This window comes from Siphateles boraxobius, unplaced genomic scaffold (genome assembly GCF_051911475.1).
Source record: "Siphateles boraxobius isolate OS27281-9 unplaced genomic scaffold, OSU_SipBor_1 1, whole genome shotgun sequence".
In the NCBI taxonomy this organism is placed as follows: Eukaryota; Metazoa; Chordata; class Actinopteri; order Cypriniformes; family Leuciscidae; genus Siphateles; species Siphateles boraxobius.
The window spans coordinates 11,411,429-11,434,155 of record NW_027508699.1 but is presented as its reverse complement, the minus strand read 5'-3'; the positions used below and the strand labels follow the sequence as shown (position 1 = coordinate 11,434,155).

General features: G+C 40.9%; 1 protein-coding gene across 1 annotated transcript in view; it reads left to right on the top strand.

Annotated features, from left to right (window-relative positions):
• The window catches only part of brinp3b (bone morphogenetic protein/retinoic acid inducible neural-specific 3b), a 31,820-nt gene extending 27,835 nt beyond the window's left edge, over positions 1–3,985 (top strand). Inside the window, exons 7-8 of the mRNA XM_077219579.1 lie at positions 746–968; positions 1,847–3,985. Of these exons, the coding sequence (XP_077075694.1) occupies positions 746–968; positions 1,847–2,963 (1,340 nt within the window). The 3' untranslated portion in view covers positions 2,964–3,985. The remainder of the gene's footprint in view (positions 1–745; positions 969–1,846) is intronic.
• The last annotated feature ends 18,742 nt before the right edge of the window (positions 3,986–22,727 follow it).

Here is a 22,727-nt window from a genome sequence, read left to right as displayed (position 1 = left end):
ACATTATCCCACTTATTACCTGATAACAGTGTAGTTATTATCAACCAAAGCTATTAAACTATTAAAAAGAATTAAATAAATAATACTAAAATAACACGGAATGGATACTCACACAAATATACAATTTGATTTGATTAATTTAAGTAAAATTATTATTAAATTTACAATCTATTACATGTACATTTATATTAATTATTTATCATTTCTTTTTTATCGGTTATCTTAAAGCTTGCTCTAAGAAAAACATTGTCCGTTACAATATACAAAACATTTGGCCTGTTAGCAACTAGACGAACACTATTACAGTAATAAAAATACGAATAAAATAAATAACTTTTTATAGTAATAAAAAACTCTTGGATGTATTGTAAAGAGTCTATGCCGTAAACTTTACATACTTCACATACTTTTGAAAATCCAGCGTTTAGTTGAGCCTGATAAGTACTCATTATTACAGTTTTAAACATGACAGCATTCTTCTTCCATGAGGGGGTTTGGCTTCACGACAAATTTGTTTCCACGCGGATCGTTAAAGAACGTTACACACACGTTTCCCAGAAATCCTGTAGAATATAACCAATCAGATGTCGATTTAGAAACTCCTGAAGTGTTTCCAATTTTGTGTGCCATATGCATCAGACATTCAGCCAACGGTCTGTGGGCATTACGTCTGAGGCTGAGACTAGTATTTTCCTGAAAATCTTCACAAAAATGCTGTATTAATTCACATTTCCATTTTCATCAGATGAGTTCCAGAGCTTCATGGGTAAATTACCAACACAGAGTGCTCTAAATTCATCAAGAATCCAGCAATTGTGGAGGGCAGACAGTGCTCTACAGCAACGCTACAGGCAGCTAGAAAGCCGTGTTAGCATCCTGCTTTCCAAGACCCGACGAACTGCTAACAAGCTCTTCAGCCTCAGCAAGAGATGCCGCATTCAGCCCAAAATAGTGTCTCTAAGGGAGAGGTAAAATGTATTTACAGGCACATATTATACCCATGAATCCTAATTTTTTGTTGTATAATTATGCAAGCTATGCAAATGAAGCTACATGAAAAGCTGCAAAGTTTTAGCCTATAAGGAATTCAGAATTTTTGTGCATCATTAAACTGAAGAAGTTCCAGATTCATTTTTTTTTAGCTGAAAGTGTATGTTTTTCTATCCCATCCCATTGGGAATCACAAATAAGATCCCTTCAATATCTCAGTTGTTTCTCCTAAACAGTAATGAAAAGGACAACCAATGGAGACTTTTGCTTTAAGGGATAATTCACCCCCAAAAATGGGAGTGAGTAAATCGATATTTGGGGTCCATATGCATCAGAAAGTTTTAAAACCAACAATGGTTTCTTTTGTGTCTATTTCTTATGTAATGTGTTGATGAGGCATTTAAATTAAACATAAGTAAAATCTCGATCAAGTCTATTGAGCTTTGAAAGGGTAAACTCTTAGCAATTTCATATACCTCTGGGATTGTGAAAACACTTTGAATGAGTATTACACTACTGGATTTTGATTTGAAAGCGCAATTGTTTAGCCAAGCCCGATCTCCAAGCGAGTGTAAAAGACTAATGACTAATCTATTGTTTAACCACCCACTACAGCCTCTGAGGCTACTGCTGCACTAATGGATTACTTTTGTCCTACCAGTGCTTTCAAAGGCAGATATTAGCAGAGCTGAAGGTTAGAAACCAATTAGTGCTGTTGCTAAACAAAACTGTCTATTGGCAGTCACCGTTTGTTGCGAATCATTGCCTTATGATCTTGGCAATTATTTGCATACATTACAAGCTATAAAATTGTTTACTCACAATTGTTTTGTTTGTTTACTGTTGGTTTTCCCAGACCCTTGGGCTACTGGCTACAGTTCACCCTGTCCATCCTGTACTGCAGTGAGAATAACCAAGTGGGATTTTACACAGAGAAATTACGGACTTGTGCCTGTCCGTACGAGAACCCCTCGTGCCAGGGTGTTGTCCCATGCGAAGTGGGTGATGGCCACCGTTGCGCTTCCTGCTCCACGGACAACCGCACCCGCTGCTCCAGCTGCAACACAGGTTACGTTCTCAGTCATGGAGTTTGTAAATACGCCGTACCCAACCCCACAGACCACTACCTGGGCTTTGAGACAGACCTACAAGACCTGGAGCTACGCTACCTACTGCAACACCGAGACGGCCGCATCACCACACATGCAATCTTCGTCAGCAACGACGTGCGCCTCAACGTTTGGTTCGACCCATCTTGGAGAAAGAGGATGCTGCTTACGCTAAAGAGTAACAAGTTCAAATCCAACCGTGTCCATATGCTCCTGGGCATCTCACTGCAGATCTGCATGACCAAGAACTCCACCTTAGAGCCTGCGCTGTCCATCTACGTCAACCCTTTTGGCGGTAGCCATTCAGAAAGCTGGACTATGCCCATCAATCAAAACAGCTACCCGGACTGGGAGAAAACCAAACTGGACATTCCTTTGGATTGCTTCAATTGGACCTTGACTTTAGGCAACCGGTGGAAGAGCTTTTTTGAGACTGTTCACTTTTACCTGAGGAGCCGCATTCGGACCGAGTCCTCTCAGGGGAACGATACGGTCTACTTCGAACCTCTAGAAGCTATGGATTCCTCCCAGAACTTTGGATACATGAAGATCAACAGCATGCAGCTGTTTGGTTACAGTATGCACTTTGACCCTGAGGCTATCCAGGACCTGATCCTACAGTTGGACTATCCGTACACTCAGGGATCTCAAGACTCTGCCCTGCTGCAGCTAATGGAGATCCGATACCGGGTCAATAGACTGTCTCCTCCTGGACCACTGCCATTAGATCTGTTCTCCTGCCTACTCCGACATAGGCTCAAACTGTCCAGCTCCGAGGTACAGAGAATACTCACCACACTGCAGACTTTTAGTGCCAAACAGCCGTTCTACAAAGAGTACGAGGCTGCGAAACTTTGTAGTTAGAAAGCAAAGCAATTTATTTTTGCCATTGATGTTTTGCTTTATTCGCTGAGAAGTTAATTTAACTGTTGCTGTTTGATATGAAGTCATTACTGTTCATACACATGGTATATATTTGATGTCTTTGGTTCAAATGGTAGTTCAGATTAAACAAAGTTTTGCACAATTTTATCAATTCTGCCATGTTTGAATTAAATAAAATAGGCAAAAAAAAGACCTAGTTAAAAAATAATCTTACATTTTGTTTTGTTTTTGTTGCTCACTGATTAGGGTTGGCTGGATCCCAACTCTGCAATAGAACATTTTAAGAATGTATTTTTAACAAAAAGTTAACAAAAACTTTCCATTTGCAAATTAGTTAAATTAGTCAATCTAACGAAACTAATAACACATCAATATATGGAAGATTGTTTCCGTCACAGAATAGTCAAAATTATAGATAATAGCAACTTTTTATCTCACAATTCTGGCTTTTTTTCTCAGAATTCAGTGATATAAAGTCACAATTGTGAGTTATGATGTCAGAACTGCGTGATATATAATCCAATTCTGACATTATGACACGCAATTGCAACTTTATATCTTGCAGTTCTGAGATTTTTTTTTTTATTATTACATGGCAGAAACAAGCTTCCATATTAAGGTCATATTTCACATCAAAATAAATAGATAAATACGTACATATAATATACACTACCATTTAAAAGTTTGTGCTTGGTAAGTTTTTTTTTTTGGGGCGGGGGGGATTTAAGCAACTGTTTTCAGCATTGATAATAATAAAATAATATTTCTTGAGCAGCAATTCTAGAATGATTTCTGAAGGATAATGTGACATTGAAGACTGGAGTAATGATGAAAATTCAGCTTTGCATCACATCAATAAATTACATTTAAAAGTATTTAAATAGAAAATAGTTATTTTTAATTGTTATGATGTTTCACAATATTACTGTTTTTATCAAAATGCCTTAAGAGAGCATAAGAGACTTATTTCAAAAACATTAAAACATCTTACCGACACCAAATGATTCTCATTTCATTTTATATATCTCATGATATGACTGTATAGTTTCTGACCCCTACCTTTTGGGGTGAAACGCGACCTGAACATGTTTTGGTCACACTTACACTTCTAGTATATATATATATATATATATATATATATATAAATGAATGAATGAATGAATGTAGGGAATGTATTTTGAATCCAGTCCTGTAAGTTTTGAAAGAGAATTTTGAAGTACACCATTAAAAGTTCTATTGGAACTGACACCAGAGGGGCTGCTATTCCTTCAAATGTGTCATTCCAGTCGAAATACAGATCTACAGCATAATGACATCAGGTGAAGCGAACAAACTAGTAATGGCTTCAGGTGTACACGGATATTCAAATGAATTCATTTGCTGAAAAACATAAATATGTATTGATCTGTCAATGGAGAGCAATTTTCCCATTCCTGAGATTCATTTTAAAATTCACGCCAAAATCAGATTTGCGTTCTGAAACATCAATCACATGGTCATTAATAAACATTATTTCCTGCCTGATTCACATGGCATATTCCAACTCATCCTTCAACATTCCATCACACCTTAGTGTGTGAAGAGGCTCTTAACAACCCCTAAAGACGGACGGCATATGGTCTCCTCCTACTTTCTTTGTGGCAAATTTAGTGCCCTAAATGCACGGTCCTCAAGAGACGAGCGCTGGCACTTATCAGCAGGCGAATAACGATGAGGAGAGTGACCTCCCTCAGTCCTCCACTCCGTCATCACTCCTGGTGTGATGGATGAGCACGGAGGAGATGGAGACATGCGGCGCTCGAAAGGCTGGCACCCTGGACAGAGCCCATTATCAGACATCCTTTTCCACGGCAGCAGGAGTCTGTTCAAAGCATGTGAGCTATTTACCTCGGTTGCTGGGGTTCAGATGAATTTGTTTTTGGTTCTGCGAAACCATCTGCTGCTCCAGAGTGCTGCGTGGTCATGATTGACAGCGGCATTGTGAAGTAAATGTCCCCATGTTTCTATCTCGCAGACAAGCGTGACTCGCCACATAAAGTGACCAGATTGTCAGTGTGGTTCACTATGAGTACAAGCAGAAATTCAACCATAGTGATGGCATGCTAAAATGCTGGAAGAAAACATAAAAGTGCAGGGGTTCGCAAGTCTGATCTGATAGGATCCCAGACATCAGGGAAGAAACAAAACACTGAATGCAAATCATGAAATGCAAAGTGTCTTTTTGTTGATGTCAAAGGCCATGCATCCAATCAAACTCTATGGTATTTGGCCGCGCATTCATCTATCATTTGGTCGAAGCTATAGTCATTTCGGCATATGTCAACTTGGACAGGTGGTGTGACATGCACTTATCATCAGAAACCTTTATTTAAAGAGATAGTTCACCCATGTTCTCACCCTCATGTCGTTCTAAGCTTATATGACTTTCTTTCTTCTGCTGGACACAAAAGAAAATCTTTTTAAGACGGTCCATAACCAAACAAAAATAGGTTCCCATCGACTTTCATTGAGTGGATATGTTTTGTGTTGCAATTTATTGGCTTATTATTTTTATGTAACATAAGGATCAATGGTGAGATGCTCATCTATCAATTTATTCAAAATACATTACAAATGCAATTTATACATTGATTTAGACTTGAATATGTTTTTAATTTCCGTAGTAAAAATTATTTTCGTATTTTAAGTCATGAAGTCAGAAATGTCAGGGTGATATATCTGCCCTGATATAAATAAAAGAAAAAGGCTCATCAAAGGATGAAATTCTTTGAGGAGAAAAAATTGTTCCTAGAAACTACATCACTGCATATTGATATTTGAAGGTCAACAAATCTTAAAAAGTCAGTGTGTGTCAAGATCAATAACTCTTTTAAAGTCAGAAGGAAATGAACAATCGTCTATTTTTTAAATGTATGCTATAGATAGTAGGGTGATATCAGGAAAAATGGGCCATCAGGTAAAATGGGCCATTTAAGGTTTGGGGGTCCCAGCTCCTCTGGAATTTAGAGCCAATGACTGCAAAGGATTTCAAACTGTTGTCATAACTGTGCTTGACAAGTAACAGGTGATTTGATTAGTTTATGGTTGATATGGTGGCCGGGGGAATCATTTCAAATCAAGACTACACCAGAAAGCTGCATGGTAAGTAGCTTGGCATACCAAATCTAACTTAACTATTATAAGGATGATAAATCTATTAAAAAAAAAAAACATGCACATAAAAAAAATATGCATAATATCTGTCTTGATGGCATCAATCAGAAAGAATGTTGTTAGTTTGGTATATGAAAATTTTTTTGAAAAAGTGATGTTTTTCTTGGTGGCCCAATTTACCTTAACCCACTAAGGTAATTATTAATTATTATGTTCTATGTAGTATGAGCACATTTTGGCTTGAAACAGAACCCGTTATAATGAGTTCCCGCACCGCTTACAGGTTAAACCAAATATTAGTCAATAGGGGGGTGCTATTGTGGGTATCCGCGGAAAGTGCGATTTGCCTATGCTATGCTGTACCGACAATTCAGCATCCACCGCTCATCCAGCTCAAAATATCCTGTCATCATGTAATAATAGACGAGAAGCAAATGCAAGTAAACAGTAGATTTAATAAGGATGATGATGATGATGATGCAGTACAGGCAGATGTAGAACGGGTGACACAGGGACTTCGGTGGTCAGGATCCGGTGGTGAAGAGACGATGGTGCGGTGACGGTGAAACAGCAGACGAAATCCAAAGACGAAGACGGAGAACAGGAACTGGAACACAAGGCAGGAACTGGACACTGGAACACCAACACGAACGACATCAAACAACGATCTGACAAGGATGATAGAACAGCGGTAAGTATAAATAGAGTGGTGAGATTGACTGCAGCTGGTGAAGTGAATGAGGATCAGCTGAAGTGGATCAGGTGATGTCATACATTCACGCCCACTACCCACGTGCATTCAAACCACAACATAAACACGAGACGAGAAGGAACAGAGAATGTGTCTACCGTGACAGTACCCCTCCTCCTAAGAACGCCTCCTGGCGTTCCCAGACTCCTTACCCTGTCGATTGTAATCATCGATGAGGGAGTGATCCAGTATGTCTCTAGCAGGCACCCAACTTCTCTCCTCCGGACCGTAACCCTCCCAGTCCACCAAGTACTGGAATCCGCGTCCTCTCCGCCTGGAGTTCAGTATACGATTAACCGAATACGTGGTCTCCCCATCTACGAGTCGCGGTGGGGGAGGAACCGGGACAGGCGGATTAATATGAGAATGAAACACGGGTTTAATTTTAGATACATGGAAGGCGGGATGGATCCTCCTGTACGCGGGAGGCAATTTGAGGCGGACTGCCACCGGGCTAATGATCTTGGTGACAGCAAACGGGCCAATAAATTTGGGAGCAAGTTTGTTAGATACGGAGCGAAGAGGAATGTTCTTGGTTGAAAGCCACACCTTTTGACCAACGACGTATACGGGAGGCTTCGACCTGTGGCGATCGGCCTTAGCCTTAGTGCGCGCCCCCACCTGGAGTAGAGTCTCACGGGCTCTAGTCCAGGTACGGTGACACCTCTGAACAAAGGCGTGAGCGGAGGGGACCGCGACCTCGGATTCCAGACTGGGAAAAATTGGTGGCTGGTAACCTACACTACACTCAAACGGAGATAGGCCCGTAGCCGACACTGGCAACGTGTTGTGGGCGTACTCCACCATGGAGAGTTGTTGACTCCAAGAGGAAGGATTCTTGGAAACCAAACATCGCAACACTCTCTCCAAATCCTGGTTGGCTCTCTCGGTTTGACCATTGCTCTGGGGATGAAACCCTGAGGACAAACTAACCGTCGCCCCCAGTAATCTGCAAAACTCTCGCCAAAATTTGGACACGAACTGGGGTCCCCTGTCGGACACCACGTCAATCGGAAGGCCATGTAAACGAAAAACGTGATCTACGACTGTAACCGCTGTCTCCTTAGCTGAGGGTAATTTGGGTAAGGGGACAAAATGGGCTGCCTTCGAGAATCGGTCCACTACAGTCAAAACGACTGTGTTCCCCTGAGAGGGCGGGAGGGCGGTAATAAAATCTAGTGCGATGTGGGACCAGGGTCTTGAAGGAACCGACAGCGGTTGGAGTAACCCATCTGGAGGTCGATTGGAAGTCTTACCAGTGGCACAAACCGAGCAAGCCAAAACAAAATCGTGAATATCGCGAGCCATAAGTGGCCACCAGAACCGTTGCTTGACCAAAAAGCTAGTACGATTAACTCCTGGATGGCAAGCCACGTTGGAGTTATGACCCCACTGAATAACGTCGGACCGTAATCCCTCCGGCACAAACAATCGGTTCGGTGGGCAACCGGGCGGAGGCGTTACCCCTTCTAAGGCCTTCTTGACCTTCGATTCGACCTCCCATGTGAGTGTGGAAACGAATAGAGTTTCGGGCAAAATACACTCGGGAGTAGACGGGCGTTCGGAAAAATCAAATATACGGGATAGTGAATCGGGTTTGACGTTCTTGGAACCCGGGCGGTATGAAAGAGTAAAATCGAAGCGACCGAAAAATAATGCCCATCGAGCCTGCCTGGAGTTCAATCTTTTGGCGGTTCTGATGTACTCTAGGTTCTTGTGATCAGTCCAGACAATAAAAGGTACCCCCGACCCTTCTAACCAGTGGCGCCATTCCTCCAACGCTAACTTAACTGCCAACAACTCTCTGTTACCAATGTCGTAATTGCGTTCGGCTGGAGATAAACGATGAGACAAAAACGCGCAGGGATGCATCCTGTCGTCTGTGGAAGAGCGTTGGGACAACACTGCGCCTACTCCCACCTCTGATGCGTCGACCTCCACCACGAACTGACGTGAAGAATCAGGGGCGACAAGGATGGGGGCTGAAACAAAGCGGCCCTTTAGTTTGGAGAACACAGCTTCGGCTGTGTCTGACCACCTGAACGTAGTTCTGGGGGAGGTCAAGGCAGTCAGAGGTGCGACTAGTTGGCTAAAATTGCGAATAAAACGCCGGTAGAAATTGGCGAATCCCAGAAACCTCTGCAGGGCCTTGCGGGAATCTGGGCTTGGCCAATCTACCACAGCCTTGATCTTCTCAGGGTCCATCCGCACTCCCTCAGACGAGACGATGTACCCTAAAAACGGGACCGACTGTGCATGGAAATCGCATTTCTCCGCCTTGACAAAAAGCCCATTCTCTAGCAACCTCTGAAGCACTCGTCTGACGTGTTGCACGTGTTCCTGGAGAGAAGAAGAAAAAATCAATATGTCATCCAGGTAGACATATATGAACTGATCGATCATATCTCGCAACACGTCGTTGACCAGTGCCTGGAAAACTGCTGGGGAGTTGGACAGCCCGAAAGGCATGACCAAATATTCAAAGTGCCCCCTGGGGGTGTTAAACGCAGTTTTCCATTCATCCCCCTCCCTGATGCGAACCAAATGATAAGCGTTACGTAAATCCAGTTTTGTGAAGATGGACGCTCCCTGCAACCTCTCGAAGGCTGAAGACATCAACGGCAAAGGATAAGTATTCTTTACCGTGATGTTATTCAGCCCTCGGTAATCAATACAAGGTCGCAGAGAACCGTCCTTCTTCCCCACAAAAAAGAACCCCGCCCCCGCTGGAGAAGAGGAAGGGCGAATGAACTTGGTTGCCAGAGAATCAGAAATATATTTCTCCATAGCCTCCCTTTCTGGAATAGAAAGTGAATATAACTTGCCTTTAGGCGGAGACTTACCTGGCAGTAAATCTATAGCACAGTCATAGGGACGATGCGGAGGGAGAGAAGCAGCACGAGACTTACTGAACACCTCCTTCAGGTCCAGGTACTCCGCGGGCACGTTAGACAGATCCCCTGCTTCCTCCTGAAACACAGAAACAGGCACAGACGAACAGGCAGACACGAGACAAGACTTATGACATTCCTTGCTCCACTCCAGTACTGATCTATGGTGCCAGTCCACTCGGGGGTTGTGACGGATGAGCCAGGGGTGTCCGAGGACGACGGGTGCAAGGGGTGAGTCCATGATGAAGAATGAAATAGTCTCAGAATGGTTGCCGGAAGTGGTGAGGGTGATGTCTTCAGTGCAAAGGGAAATGGTGGGGAGTTCTTGTCCATTGAGTGCGTGAACGGCAATTCTGTGAGTGAGGGGTCTGAGGGGAATCTGAATTTTCTGTGCAAAAGTGTGGTCCATAAAATTACCTTCAGCCCCAGAGTCCAGAAGTGCATGGCAGTCGTGCTGTTGGACTGACCACCTTAGTCTTACCGGAAGGAGTGTGGAGGTAGATGTAATCGATGATGAGGTCTTCCTAGCGGAGATCCCACCCGATAGTAGCCTCAGTTTTACTATCGGGCTTGGCCTTTTACCGGACAGTTGTATGCGTAATGTCCCGCTCCTCCACAATACAGGCAAAGGCCCTGGGATCTCCGCCTCTCCCTCTCCTCCCGGGAAAGCCGAGCTCGACCCACCTGCATGGGCTCGGGATCGTAGACGGGGCTGACCACGTCCCTGCCGCTGGATCGTGGAGGGTCGGTCCCTGCGAAGGTACGGGTGGACGGGGCTCGGCGCTCGACCCTAGACAGCCGAGCGTCCACCCGCAGAGCCAAGTCGACCAACCCGTTGAGAGTGGTGGGTAGATCCAGGGCGTAGATCTCCCTCTGGACGTGGTCAGCCAACCCATGCAGGAACATATCCCACTGCGCCTCCTCGTTCCAGCCGCACTCCGCCGCCAGGGTCCGAAATTCAATAGAGTAGTCCGAAACCGACCTTTCTCCCTGCTGTAGTTCCGCCAGTCTTCGGGCTGCCTCTCTCCCAGAGACAGCCCTGTCGAAAACTTTCCTCATTTCGGCGGCGAGGGTCTGGAACGAGGCGCAGCATGGGTGTTGGTTCTCCCACACCGCCGTTCCCCAAAGCGCAGCCTTCCCCGTCAGCAGAGTGAGAACGAACGCCACCTTCGCTTGTTCCGTGTTGAACGTGCGGGGCTGTAAAGCGAAATGCATCGTACAGCGGGTCAAAAATGCTCTGCAAAAGGTAGTCTCACCGGCATAATGCTCTGGCACTGGAAGACGGGGCTCTGGCTGGGAGGGTCCTTCTGGTGGTATGGGAGGAACGGTCGGTGTGGGCGGCGCAGTGGGACCCTGTAGGCGTTGGATCTGCTGGGTGAGCTCGGACACCTGTGTCACCAAGGCCTGTACTGCGCGTCCCGTGTCGCCGATCTCTCGCTGCTGCGAATCCATCCTCCTGATGCTATGGTGAATGAATTCCTCCATCGATCTCTGTGATGCACTCGCTGCTTCTCTTTCCTGGTCAGATCGTTCTGTCATCATGTAATAATAGACGAGAAGCAAATGCAAGTAAACAGTAGATTTAATAAGGATGATGATGATGATGATGCAGTACAGGCAGATGTAGAACGGGTGACACAGGGACTTCGGTGGTCAGGATCCGGTGGTGAAGAGACGATGGTGCGGTGACGGTGAAACAGCAGACGAAATCCAAAGACGAAGACGGAGAACAGGAACTGGAACACAAGGCAGGAACTGGACACTGGAACACCAACACGAACGACATCAAACAACGATCTGACAAGGATGATAGAACAGCGGTAAGTATAAATAGAGTGGTGAGATTGACTGCAGCTGGTGAAGTGAATGAGGATCAGCTGAAGTGGATCAGGTGATGTCATACATTCACGCCCACTACCCACGTGCATTCAAACCACAACATAAACACGAGACGAGAAGGAACAGAGAATGTGTCTACCGTGACATATCCAGCATTTAAAGCAGACATCTAAAATCAACAGAACTTTGTAACAGTTCTTCCAACAACCACCTGCATGCCAAAAATATAATAAACTGATTTTAAGTGAAAAACCTGATTTAATTTCACCAAATCAACTTGACTACACCAACAAACTGAATTTTATCGGTCAAATCAAGACTGTTGCTGAGGACTGTCGAAAGGAAGGACATTTTCACTCAGGTTTGCACATTAAAAAGAATGGTTAGTACATCTGAGGTATCACATTTGTAAGGTATTGAGTTAAGGTTCAATGTTTGTCATTTGACAACACTGTAGCATACTACTCTGACACATTATTTGTTGCATATTGTATACTATTTTAAACACTATTCTTAAAATTATAGTATGCACTGTGTACTGGGCAGTAAGTTAGTGTGCCATTCTAAACATAGCCCACTGGAGTTGGAGGCACTATAACAGGACATCAATGATGGCTGACACAATTGTACTGTACAATTAAATATGAAGTAATAATATTGATTTTATTGAATTAAATAGTTTTTATCTTAAGACATTTTACTTTTTTATTATGAACACTTTTATTTGAAAATTGGGTCATCTTGATTTCCAAAGTAAAATCTGGGAGCAAATAATTTTAGAACCACTAATCAAGGGCTCAATGGAGATGTGCATTATTCTGATGAAACCTGCTTGAAATATATCAAAACAAGTAAACCTCATATCTTTTGTACAGGAGTAAGAATTTTCTACTTTTCAGACAGTGAAAAGAAAACACAGAGTGAAAAAACTGCGAGTCTCTGAGATTAAGTGGACCACTAAACTGACAGTTCTGAAATTCACAATGACAGTATAAATGCAGATGGACACAGGTTCTGCTGAATAACAACATCAGCAAAGCCCACAGCATAATGAAAGGGAGACTATGGGGATTAGTACTCCAGAAAACTGTACTGAGAAAATAACAAACAAGTATATCAATTAGTCATAAAGATGAAAGACTTCAAAACAGACCTAATATGTTGATATCACAATGCAATCAAATATGCATAGTGATCAGACAGAAAATCTCAGGCAATATTTGCGGTGCAACAAAACAATAATCCCATTCAGGGCTCTCAGATCTGTACTCGCGTTCATGACCAACGGCACTGTTGTTGACTCATTCAAGTCAAAAACATTACTTAATTATTTCACTACATCTAAATGAAAAAACTCTTATTTGAAAAGAAAAGTATAGAAAATATGCATTTTAGCTTTCTATTTCCCTTCTGAGGCGAGCAATGTAGCAGTATAGCAAAAAGATGAAAAAAAAAAAACATCTTACGAAAAGCGTTTCACCAAACAAATTATCTATATTATTTTTATTAATTTTTTTGCAGGTAATATGGTCATCAAAATGTGCTTGCATAAAGTCACAATGAAAACCAAAATACAATTTCATTAAAAAAAGAAATATAATGTCTTTTGATTTTGGGGTGAAATGGTAGCCTGACATCATCTTGAAAGGTTTAGTGAGCTTCGCCCTAACACAGTTTGCATTAAAATGTTATCTATCTCTTATATTCTCTCTAGAGCCTGGTAAAGTACACAAACTCATCCATTAAATATGGAATGTCACAATGATGTGGCATTCATATGTATTTTTGCGGATAGTTTTTGATAAGAGTTTAAAATATCTGGAGATCTGAATCTCAGCCCTTAACATACAGTAAGTACCTCTTAAAAGGCTGTATCTATTTAAAGCATATGGAGGTGAAGGACAGCAAAAATAAAATGTAAAAAGACCAAAAACACTCTTCCACATTGTTTCGAAAGATGCAGCAGTGCTTGCTTTCACATGGAGGTGCTGAAACAATAAATCTATTCAGTGGGCTTTCTCCCAGTTGCTGGGGTTTCAATGCTACATGGGGGCAGGAGATATGGGCTGGTGTTAATGAACAGTTGAGCTATAAGTGAGCTAAAAGCCTGAATGATCAATACAAAGGGAAGGTGCAAAAACAGGAAAGGTGTCTTGCCTGGCTTTTCACCACAAGGTCCCGAGTCAATCTGCCATATCCTTGAATAACAGTATTTCTTAAAGGACTGTCAGCGATGCCCTGCAATTGTCACACAAATAGGAGAAACGAAAATGTAAGAATCAGCAGGCATTCAAGCTCACAAACACATACACGTATGCAGCAGACGGGCTGGGGTGTTTTAGTAGCTCCCTTGCTGTGAACTACATATTCAGTGAGTTCTGGCACATTAATGGGGCACAGTGCAAAACATAATGGCCAAGAATCGGAGTCCTTGAAGTGAAATAGACGAGTACTATTGTTAGGTTTGAATGAACATTTCTCTGGCATTGTATGCTAGTGATGTAGTTTGTCGGGTGAGGTGTGCCCATGATAGATATTGAAAAAATAGCGGAATAACTAATCTTCAACAACCTTGAAGAGGGAAACTGTGGCTAGCACACAACGCAATCTAATAAAAATGAACAAAGAACTGACAGAACTCAGAGTTTAAATACACAGGGAATAATTAGCATAACTATAAACAGGGGTGGAACTAATTACAAACCGTGACAGTGAACGAACTAGAACTAAGGCAAAATAGAGACAATGAAAACAATGAAAAACCTTGTACCCACCCCCCAAAACACAAGAAAAGCACGTCCTCACACATATAACAAAAGTTTATCCTGATGATGGAGGGAGGACAGTGGTTCTGGAAGATGAGGGCTGGCGAAAGGCAGGAAACATGAGGAGATGATGGTGGGAAGAGCCAGGGTGAGACCCGGTGCACAGACAGGATGAAGGCCCACGGGTGGAGCCGATGGATGAAGGAGCCCTGGCGGAAACCTGATGGAGGGGTCGGATGAAGCCAGGGACACAACCTACAGAGGCGGAGCCAGTGGAGATGGAGACCCAGGCGAGCCAAAGAGGTGATGAAACCAAGCGACACCGATTGATCTGGAGGCCGAGGTGGAGCCACAGCGATGAGCGTCCAAGGTTGACTGAGGCGGAGCCAGTGGGACTGTGGACCAAGGTGGAGACAAAGAGAAGCTGGATCCCGGTGGAGCCCGGTGGAGCCGTAAGGACGGCCCCAGGTGGAGCCGAAGGAGGGAGGAGCTGAGGTTAAGTGACAGGTTCGGCGGCTGGAGGCGATCCAGGCTGAGCTGGTGACCGAAGGACCAGAGGCAGATCCACGGAGAAGAGTGTAGTCAACAGAGGGAGAGCCAAGAAACAGAAGGAAGCCAGCGGAGGCGGGGCTAGAAGGACTGGCTGTCTTTGGTAGAGGAGGTTGGAGAGGGAGGCTGGGTGGGACCGTTGGAGACTTGAAGTTAGACGGGACCAGCAGAGACCCTGGTAACTTGGGAGCTGGTCGGGCCAGCAGAGAAGGGAGACTATAGGGATAATCCTCTTCCATATCATCATCATATATTACGGAGACCAATTTCACGTGACCAACTTAAACATGAGTGAAATCTGCGTTGCAAACTTTTTAAAATGAAAATGACTTATGGCACACACGCAAAACTCCAGAATAACCGGATTACTTTTGAAATGACTGTATTCCGCACACAACATTTGATCAGCGCTAACATATTTTTTTCTTGCGTATTGAACTGTAATCGAAAGCTGTATCACACTCGTAAAATCATGTGACCTTTTTACTTCCCAGGTGTGACATCTGATGCATAGATCTCAATTTCTATAATCAAACTAATTTCAAGCATTTAACAAAGGTTTTTAAGGTCATGAGAAACTTTATCAAAGTTTGTACAGACAGATCGGTTTGAAAATCCATCTGCTGCTTTACCATGTATGCATGTGAATTCAGAACAATTGTACAAACTCCCTTAAGAGAATTCAGTCCAGCAGAAGTCTTTCTTTTTTAGAGTGATACAATACTGAAAGAAATGAAAAAACCAAGCAAAAGGCTGTTATTTACGCATTACTCACACCAACAGAGCATTATGCAAATGCTCGCTCACGCCCCATCAAACAGCATATTATTACAACCTCCACTAGAGGAATTATGCAGCTTCCTCTGACTAGAGCAGTTATTATACTCAACAATAACACTGAATAAAACAAAAGATAAAAGACAAGCTTACAATGGACTAAAAAATAAGCATTGCTTTTGAGCAGTGGTCAAAAAACCAAGACAAAACTATATATTTAATAATCTTATTAAAGATAATTTGAAAGGAGTAAAACAGCAGCAGCGTGTTATCTGTTATAAGAGTAGAGTAAAACTGTAGGGGATTTAAATGCTCACCAGCTGTAGCCTCAGGGAATTTTAGTTTATGGAAAACTCATTAAAAAATAACAACACACAAACACCACTACATAAATCAGACATCCACACAATTGCACCAAGGAAACAAGAGGGGACAGATTCGCAATTAAGGAACATGTAAAAAAAATGTCCACGTCAGCATCTGTGCAGTCCACCGAGACACTGGAAGTCATAGCTTTCAAAACCTGGTGATAAATAATCACACAATTTACTGCACCATAGCCGATCGCACTGTGGAAACAAACAATGCAACAAAGTGAGGGATCGAAAGTCATTCGAGCCGAGAGACAGGAACACATTTTCTTTCTATCTTTAACGCTTTGTCTCAAATTTTGGCATACCATTCTTGAATGTATTATTTCCAAATTATCTACAAATGCAAGTAGTCAAAAATCTACAACTTATCCCTAAACTGCAAATTAATGTCAAGTGCAGCATTTTGCTGTTGTTACAACTATACCCCAGGTGGGCGGTAACAGTTTGTAACACTAGAAAACATTTTTATACAATAATTTAAGTAATCAAATTCACTTCAAAATTATTACAATTGTTACAAGGTAAAATAATTCTTAAATTATTTATATTTTAATTGAAATAATATTAAATAAATACAATTTAATTATAATTTTGTGTTATTATTACAAAAAAAAAAAAAAAAAAAAAAACTCTTTTTATTGTTCATGTTACAACTTTCTCCATCTGGTCAGCCATGATATGTGTAGTCTGCCGTAGATTGCTTGTATAATATTTATCTGTTGAATAATAGAGATCCTATTGCTTTAGTTTATACTAGTTTTTATTCTGTTCTATTTATACTGGTATTTCAGCCTAATATTACAAACAAGAAGCAACATGTTTGAAGCCAACGCTTTTAATGTTACTTCCCCATATGCAAAACAGTTTGCAATCTGATTCAAACATGAATCCATCATAAAAGTGGCTGAAAACTCTTGTTTTGCTCCCTTGCTACTTGAAAGCTAAATGTCTGATTGAGAGGCCGGAGGTGTCAGACAGGTCAAGAGCAGCTTGGGCAGGGGGCATGAGGTGCGCTGGGCTCTTGTAGATGAGGGAAATACACTGAACTTTCCATCAAATCAACCCTCAACAAAAGAATCCTCAGGGTTTTAAAGTCTGAACAGCCAATAGATACTTTCTCCGAAAGTGGGCAAAACAACTGGTGCAATATATTCACTATTGAAACCATAAAGTAGTTTTGTGTGAAACCGAAATATTTAATCAGTGGTTATTATAATCTTCTCAGCCAATGAAGCTCTCAAATTGCTTTCAAACTTGGAAGCCTGATCTCCTAAAAAAGTGTACATAGCCTGATCTCCTAAAAAAGTGTACATAGCTTTTACACATACATTTTTGCTCTCTTGGGAAACCGTTCAAATGTACAAAATGTGTACAAAAAAGTGTACTCAGTTTTACAATATATTTTTTTAATCTTTTATCATTTATGATAATTGAATGGTGCATTGGATATGTTTTAAGGCTGTGAATATGTTTTAAGGCTGTGAATGGTGCATTGGATATGTTTTAAGGCTGTGAATCTTTTGGTTGACAGCGAATTGATTCGTTTCACGATTAATAAGATTTCAATTTGATTCAAGAACAATTTTTGCAAATTCTGACTGATTCCATTGGAGACGATTCACATTAAAATTCAATGGGGTTCGATTAACGAATCAGTTCTGCATTTTTTAAGTGCATTCATGGGATTATTTAATAATAACACTTACTATTCTTTTCTATCTATTTATTTACTATTTATTTATTTAAAAAAAAACTGTGCTAGACTAACTGGGACTAGGCAAAGCACTTTCATATTGTTGCCCGATAGTTGGTTTGATTGCTTCTATTGTTCTCCTTATTTTTAAAGGCGCACTGAAGTTCCTTGGAACACACAGCTTTGTATGATACGTTGACATAATTTCCACTGAAACAGGAAGCTAAGGCGGGACTTATTGAATGGCCCCTCCCCCTTTTCAAATAGCCAATAGCGTTTAGTTTACCGCACAGACCGCAAGTCGTACTTGACAGCACCATGGAAGCGAATCCGAGCGCTGATACATTGGATTCAATAGTAGAGGTGTGAATAAATTCTAGCCACTTTATTCTTAACCAACGTACGGTTGGAAAACGGAATAAAACTCGAGTGTTTGAGCAACCGAACACACATCTCCAACCCATATTGCTCCGTGACGTGTCAACGGTCACTTTGGCCTTGTGGTATTTATAGCATAGGGGGCAAGACACTTTAGATTCTAGAGAGCATTTGATTGGACACAGGGGCGTCATGCAAGCCAAAATTCTGGGGGGGCACAATCTGAGACGTTGCAGTTGTTTTCTAACGGGTGATATGGATCATGTTAAGAGGAGTCAGGGAGTTTCTCCCCCTGAAAATTTTTAAATTCTGGCTGCTAAACATACCATTGCAATGCAGTTTGGGAGGGACAGAAATACCTTAACGGAGCTCGCAGCAACCCTCCTCTATCTGAGGACTAAGTTAAATTATCTATTTTGTAAGTTTATGTAAAAGACAGGTTGATGAAAGAATTGTAAGCTCAAATTCAAAAGCTTTTGAAGTCTACTTCATTAAAGTATGTTTACACACACACTTACTGTACACTTAGGCCTACTACACATGACATCAAAAACAGTACCATTGCAGTTTTTATGTTATGATCTTAAATTGGTATGTGACCTAAGAACGATCTTACATTTAAAGGTACATAAAGGTGCTGAGGTCTGGCTTTGTGGTGCTCTAAAATGAAGTTATTTTAATTTTAATATGTGATGAAGGACTTTGAAAGAAGCTTGACAGATTTAAGTGCTGAATAAGGTTAACACTACCCCGTTTATTTGAAAATGGTTAATATTTGACAGAAATGTAAAAAAGTAATCAAATCAAATGTAATAGGCCTATGTAACATTACTTTAGTAAAATCATTGAAATACTGTAGTTACACTGCTCATTATTATATTATTTTAAATAATGAACTTGTAAAGAGTGATTTATGAGCTAACAGAAAAGCTAACTTGTACATTTAACCTATGGCTTATTGGCTTTGTATGGCAGACATTAACGTTAGCCAACTAGTTTACGGTTAGACTAGCTATCGATAAAGCTACACTGACACAACTTAAATTAATGCTCTGAATTCGCAGCTAATATCAAATCCATAACTTTTTGATCAAGTTAAAATTTCCAGGTTAACCACAAATAATCCCACTACCTTTTAATATCATCCGATAACTAATTCAATGCCGATTTGTAGCTTTGCCCACTTACCACTTCAAGACCATCTGTAAAACATTGCCAGCTCAACGTGCGAGACGAGTGAGTTGCTTGAACATACACAGCAAAGATTCTAGAGCGATACGCGCGTAGCGATCTAGATTTGATATACACAAACACCATATTAGGAAAAAGGGGCGGGCTGATGCTGACCGATTTATTACACATCCAGAAGAATACATTTGAGTCGTTATAGGCTCTGGTATTATGGAGCATAATAGGAATAAAGAATAAAGTAGGAAAAATCTGAGGGGGCACGTGCCCCCTCACTTTGAATGGGCATGACGCCACTGATTGGACAGAAGTTGTGATAAGAAGGTGAAATCTGCGGTGACGTCATAAAAATCTGTGATCCATTTTTGCGGAACTGAGAGACTGTAAGTTCTGATTGCTAATATCTCCTAAATGCGAATTTTGTCATTGTTTTCCTCAAGGCTAACATATTCATACTAAATTATTCATAACCTTAAGGCTAACATATTCACACTAAAAGCTAAAAAACTTACATTTTGATTTCAGTGGGCCTTTAAGGCGCTTTGCATCTAAGTGATGTCTGCTAAATGATTCAGTATTAAATACAATTAAGTGCACTTTGTTTACACAAGTGTTGCAAAGACATTTTGAATTAATTAGAGATTTGTTTTTTGAAAAGGGCAGAGTCGTTCTCAAAGGTAGCCTGGGCTCAAAGCCTCGCTGTCTTCAGATGAAAGCGAGAACGCCCTCACCAAGCTCTGGATCAAATGAACGACAACATCGATCATGTCTGCAGCCAGTCTGTTACCGTTAATTCACTTAGAAATGTGGTTGAATGAACCATGGTGTCTGCCAAAGGATAAATCTCCCCCAATACCATCTCAGACAAAATCAGTATTACATCTCATTTAACTGAAATCTTGATGCAAGACACAGGGTTGCATGTTGAAGAATAAACCTAGGGGAGCCATATCGCTTAATGTGTGTAATATGGTCTTTTATCTAAAGTGGATTTTGCCCACACTGATGGAGTTTTGAGATGAAAAGATGTCTCCTTCCGGTTCGGTCCTCATTACTCTTAATTCAGGTGTTCACAAGTCTTCTCCTGGTGCTCTTTCTCGCTCCACATGCACAGTCATTGATATTGAGGGCGGTCCTCTAATAGCACTGTCAGGACGCTTTGAGGCTTTGATGGAGAAATTGAGACAAATTCGTCTTGAGAGACAGCAGTGAGCCATTTTGCCAGTCTCCCAGCACAGCTATTTTTCCTGTGATTTCTTTTCCTAATTAGTAGGCATATTGTAAAACTAACCAAAAGTCCTTTATGTCTGAGTTGTGTTTATTTTTTATAAATTAGTTCAGTCATCTGATTTAATGACATGATTATCTAACGTAACCCTCATAGTTTGTTTCTTCTTGCCTTTATCACCCTAGGCTTGCTTGCTGGCACGGTTCCTTGAAAACTGCTTTGGCATTGTCGCACTGTTAGAAAATCTAGTGAGTTGCCTCCTCACAGGCACACACCTGATGTGGAGACTGTTCCAAAACTGTAGGCAGCATAATTATAAAGCATAATTATGCTGCCTCGACATTACATACCTGATTTTGGTAGGATTCCCAGGCTTACTTCACATGTTCACATATCCACTCCCAGTATACACTGCATCAAGCTCAGTGAGCAAAATGAAAGTGTTGACTATAAATATAACATTGAAAACTGAAAAAATATTTATAAAATAGTTTCACATTATTAACCATGCGAGTAAACCTCACTCCCCTAGCCTCAAGAGGCACTTTAGCGACTGACGCTAGAGACTGATGTCTTTAGGGTCCTTGTTTCGCCATTTCGAGTCCCGCTTGGATCGGGGCGAGTAGGACCTGAGGGGTTACACTATGCACTTTTATTTTTATTAATGTGTTGTGATATATTAGCTTAGCAACATACTAACATACTTACATACATACTTAAATTATTAAAATTATTAGTTTGATTAGCTTTTTACACTAATGCTAACCCTAAAAATAATTAAATGTAAATGACACATACATTAAAAAGTAGTTACCTTAAGCTCATTGCACTTGATTTAACCCTTTCATGCATGAATTATGATACAATCAGTCAGGATTTTTTTTTATACATATTTTTCAAAGAGATTTTCAGATGTCCACCTGAGTGGACAGCATGCGTTTGTGGTTTAAACTGAAGAGACATACTGTATTAAACATAATACAATAATAACACAGCAATATTGTGTGCATTTAACAAACCAATCAATAAAATTTATAAAAATCATGTGAAAACTATAAAATATAAACAAAAAATATAAATGCGAAATATTGCGAAGGCAGTTGAACTTCATACAAGTATCTTTGATATCAGAACATGAGGACATGATTTCATCAGACATCTCTACAACCTGTCAAGGTACAACTGTGGAAACCTCTCAGATGCTCCCTCCAGTGTACCAGAGTATGTCAATTTACCCTTATCAGCTGATAATTCTGATTATGTTCAAGATGGACAAATTTCTAACATAGCTCTCATCTGAGAAAACCTAGCGATCAGGTGTTTTCAATCTCATCTGAAATGAGCAGTGTTGGGGGTAACGCATTACAAGTAACATGCATCACGTAATCAGATTTTTTTTATGTCACGAGTAAAGTAATGTATTACAAGTAACAAGCATTACGTAATCAGATTACTTTTTGATCTAACAAGAAAAGTAATTCATTACAAGTAATGTGCATTACGAAATCAGATTACTTTTTGATCTAACAAGTAATGCATTACAAGCAACATGCATTACGTAAACAGATACAATTTTGATCTAACAAGTAAAATAATGCATTACAAGTAACGTGCATTACGCAATCAGATTACGTTTTTGATTAAATTAGTAAAATAATGCATTACAAGACACGTACATTATGTAATCACATTACTTTTTTGATGTCAATGAAAACTGCATTCTAATAATATAAATACATTTATTTAAAGTAAAAAAAAAGTTACTGCAGATTAAGTATTTTTAAAAACAACATTCACAGTATAAGTATGAATTGCAACTGAAATATAGCCATTGATGCATGAGATTTAACTGTGATATGACTCATTAGATATTGCTTGATGCTACAATATTTTTTTACCTGCAAGAGTCTCCTAGGATAGAAGGAATGGGTGGATATTCCGGAGCAACTTGGCATTTCTGACTGACCATTGGCCATCTTGGTTTGGAGCGGGGAAAAAATCGACAAACAACGGCTTGTAACTTGGTGGCAATGTGTAGGATGATGCAACTATGCCATCAAAACCCGTGCAAACTCAAGAAAATTATTTTTTAATAGCTGTCCACTGTAGTGACCTCTATGTATTAATGTATACAACTTTTGGTTGTATGAATTGATG